Below are 3836 nucleotides of genomic sequence, written 5' to 3'. Positions count from 1 at the left end.
AGAGAGAGACAGAGAGAGAGAGAGAGACAGAGAGAGAGACAGAGAGACAGAGAGACAGAGAGAGGCCATTGTAACCTGGTAGGATCAGGAAGGTCTTTAACGACTTCATGCATTTTCACATTTTTCTCTAGGTGTTGCCAAGTGCACTGCGTATGTTGTAGTGTGTTCAGTCGTGGAAGCACATGAGTGTGTACACACACACATACGCACATGCACACACGCATCACACGCATGTGTACACACACAATACATGATTTTAGGAAGGCTATTGATGAGCTATGGGGATGGGGAAGAACACCCAGAGGAGGGCAGCTGGGACACTGAGAGGGGATGCCTCATTAATATCAATCGGAGGAAGTGGTGATGTTGAGTTTGGTAAGAACAAAGAATGACGTGAGAGCTGCCTTCAAGTATTTGGATGGCTATGTGGAAGAAGGCTTAGCCCTTTTCTGCTTGGCCCAAGAGGACCGATCTGGGAACCATATTAAGGATTAGGGGAAGGGGATGGTTGCAGAGAGAGAAATTCAGGTTTCCCATCAAAAAAGGCAATTTACTAATTCAAGTTGCCCAAAGTTGAGTGTGCTGCCTCATACACAAGAGGGAGTGGGTTTCCCATCACTGAAGGTCTTCACATAGATGTTGGGAGACCATCTTCTGGGAATGTTGCTGAGAAAATCCTTGTTCACATTGGAACTAGACTAAGAAAGACTCTGAGATCTCTTCCCACACTAAAGTCTTTTGATTCTCTGCAATCAGAAATCAGTGGGCTCTGTGCAAATGAAGGTTCAAAAAGGAGACTTGAAGACAGGAAGCAAGATGGCATCCCAGGGAGTCATGAGCCTTTCGTGGGTTATGGCTGAACTTCTTCTCTGCCCATTTGCATTATCTATGTGATGCTTCTTCTGGGTCTTCTTGGTCTAAATTAGCCATTCATTTATTATCTAAAATCCAACAATCTCCACAAAACTGAAGGAGGTGAAGGTTGTTTTCTATTCTTTCCTATATCTCTTGTCAGTCCCCTTTCCTTCTCCAGAGAGTCTCCCTTCTTCTCAAATGCAATTCCTTGTCCTATTCACATAAGACTTAATTTTCAGCCAACAGTCAAAATTGATTAAGTGCTAGTTAATATAAAAGCTTAAAATGTTAATCTCTCTCAAAAAGATTTGCCTATTTGTAGGGGAATCAAATCAAACAAATGAATCTCTAATGGTGGGAATCCAGGCCAGATAGATGGAAAGTAGCTCTTTTGGGAGCACAGGAATCTGTCCAGTAGTGACTCATAATCATTCTACGCTATCTAGGTGCTCATCAACTAAAATTAAGACCACACTTGTCTAGAGGGATAATAACTACTCAGCCCAAGTTAGTTGGTGTTGATATGGGATATCCACCCTCTTCTTTCTTTATCTTCAGGACCAAGATGCGTCAGGGGTCTCTCCCCTGCACCTTGCTGCTCGCTTTGGGCACCCCATGTTGGTGGAGTGGCTGGTCCAGGAGGGCTGTGATGTCTCCCTGGAGACCCTGGAAGGAGCGCTTCCTATACACTATGCTGCAGTCAAGGGGAATCTGACCTGCCTGAAGCTGCTGATCGCTGCAGACAATAGGTAAGCAATCACAAAGGACCATGGGAAGGGTGAGCACATGGCCCAGGACTGTGTCCTAAAGCTCTGTCTAGAGAGATCTTTCACCTTGCCCTGGATGGGAGTGCAGCAGAAAGAGGGAGGTAGATCAGACCTGGTGGGATTAAAAAGGCATGAATCATTTGGTGGAGAGCTGGGAGGATTGAGGGGCTCTGGGATTAGGGAAAACAATGTAAACTAGGTTTGTAGGACCACAGGGATTTTAGAGGCCATTAAACCCTATCCTCGTCCCCTCATTTTAAAGATGAGGAAATTGAGACAGACAAGGTAACTTGCCCAGAGTGGCATAGCTAGTAAATATCTGAGGTGAGATTTGAACTCAGGTCTTCCCGACTCTATCTTGACTCTATCCTCTATGCTGTGGTGCCTCTGCAAAGAAGAAGCTGGGATACGCAGAAGCAGCCCTGGCAAGGCTGATGGCTGGCGGAAGGCAGCATCTTTCCTCAGGGGTTGCCAGGCAACCCCTTCTCCAATCCCCGGGTGGGATCCAAGGCCTCAAAGGAAACGAAGAGCTTCTTGGGCAAACATAGAGCGAGGTCCAGAAAGTCTTCCTGTCACTGTGCTCGCCTTCTTGAAATGCCCTGGAGGTTAGACGCCATGACCCCTTGCAGAGAGACATAGACTTAGAGCTGGATCAAACGGAGAAGTCACTTTGTCTTTGAAAAATGTGAAGGTGCCAGAGATGCAGGACACTTGAATATTACCAGGGTTGGAAAATGAGTGACTTGGGAAGCAGGCCGGCTTTCGAGAAGTCAGACCCTTCTCTAGGCTGAAGGTTGGAGCATACGAAATGAACAGGCAGAGAGATGAGATGGTTCCTTTGAAGAGATGCCCCCATCTCCCATGGGGTGAGAAGAGCAGGAAGAAAGCAGCCCTGGGGGTGGAGGATGGGGATTTGGGAGCAAGTTTGACAATGAAAAACTTTCCATGAAAATTTCAGGACATGAGAGTAAGCTTCCTAAAACAATCACCTTCTCAGACCACTGTGAAACTTGGACCTGCTCAGTTCTAGCTTGGGGCTACTTGGATGTGCGTATTCATAGGCTCCTAAATGTAGGTCTGGAAGGGACCTCAGAGGCCATCTTTACAGCTGAGGAAACTGAGGCAAAGGAAGAGACTTGCTCAAGGTCACGGAGGTAAACTGAACCCAGATCTCCTGACTCTGGCACTAGCGTTCCTCCCAGAAGCCCAGCTCCCATCCTTTCAGGTCTCCCTTTTGCAATTAGCCTCCCCCATTCCTAGTACCTCACCCTGCACTCCAGCACGTGCACACGGGTGTGAACATACACACATGCACATGTGCATATGCACACACACAATACATGTATCACATACAATAAAGGACACTGGAAAATGCTTTCAAGTGAATAGTCTGAAGACTCAGAATCAGTCTCCATCCAGAAAGCATTCCTCTAGGCTGTGAAAGAAAAACTTCCTTCCCCTTTGCTTCCCACCACCAGCTCTCCGGGGCCCAGCTCTCTGTTGTTCTCTCTCCCTCCTTCTTCACAACTTTCTAGAAGGAAGGAGAAAATGACAAGTTCACTGGAGCCGATTTAAAGTTGGGAAAGAGCTCAAAGATCACCTAGTGCAATCACCTCCTTTCATTTTCACTGAGGTCCAGAGAGGGCCAGCAATGTGCCCATTACCACAGGGTGTAAACGGAAGAGCTAGGTTTGGACCTGGGTCTTCTGACTCCAAACCCAGGTCTCCCTGCACCATAAAGTGCTTCATATGATTCATTATTGCAATAATGTGTTAAATATGCACATGCACACATACACATTCCCAAAAGATATAATGTTACACATTCCATTCATCAGTGTAATAATGCTACATGCATCTACACATTAGTGTATGACTGTTACATACCTTTGTACACTGGTGGAATAGAAATCTTAAGCTAATTCTCCATTGACAACCTCTTTCTATGACCGTGGATTCTCCATGACTGCCAGTGGGGTTCAAGCTAGAGGACCTTTACAAGCTGGAAAGGCTTTGAGTATAGTCCTGATGGTGTCCTGAGTATATGTTGTCAGAAGGAAGGAAGGAAGGAAGGGAGGAAGGAAGGGAGGGAGGAAAGAAAGGAGGGAGGGAGGAAGGAAGGGAGGAAGAGAGGAAGGGAGGGAAGGAGGAAGGGAGGGAGGGAGGGAAGAAGGAAGGAAGGAAGGAGGGAAGGAAGGAAGGAAGGAAGGAAGG

The 3836-nt window shown here is 46.7% G+C and overlaps 1 protein-coding gene across 1 annotated transcript in view; it reads left to right on the top strand.

The window, feature by feature from the left end:
• Nucleotides 1-3836, top strand: part of ESPNL (espin like) — a 41228-nt gene that overhangs the window by 5654 nt on the left and 31738 nt on the right. The window contains exon 2 of the mRNA XM_069083224.1: nt 1414-1604. Coding sequence (XP_068939325.1) covers nt 1414-1604 — 191 coding nt within the window. The remainder of the gene's footprint in view (nt 1-1413; nt 1605-3836) is intronic.

The sequence above is a fragment of the Petaurus breviceps genome, unplaced genomic scaffold (assembly GCF_028583685.1).
Source record: "Petaurus breviceps papuanus isolate PSGF00001 unplaced genomic scaffold, PetGlider_PUasm1.0 173, whole genome shotgun sequence".
Taxonomy (NCBI): domain Eukaryota; kingdom Metazoa; phylum Chordata; class Mammalia; order Diprotodontia; family Petauridae; genus Petaurus; species Petaurus breviceps.
The sequence above is the reverse complement of the archived record's forward strand: the minus strand, read 5'-3'. Positions and strand labels throughout refer to the sequence as shown.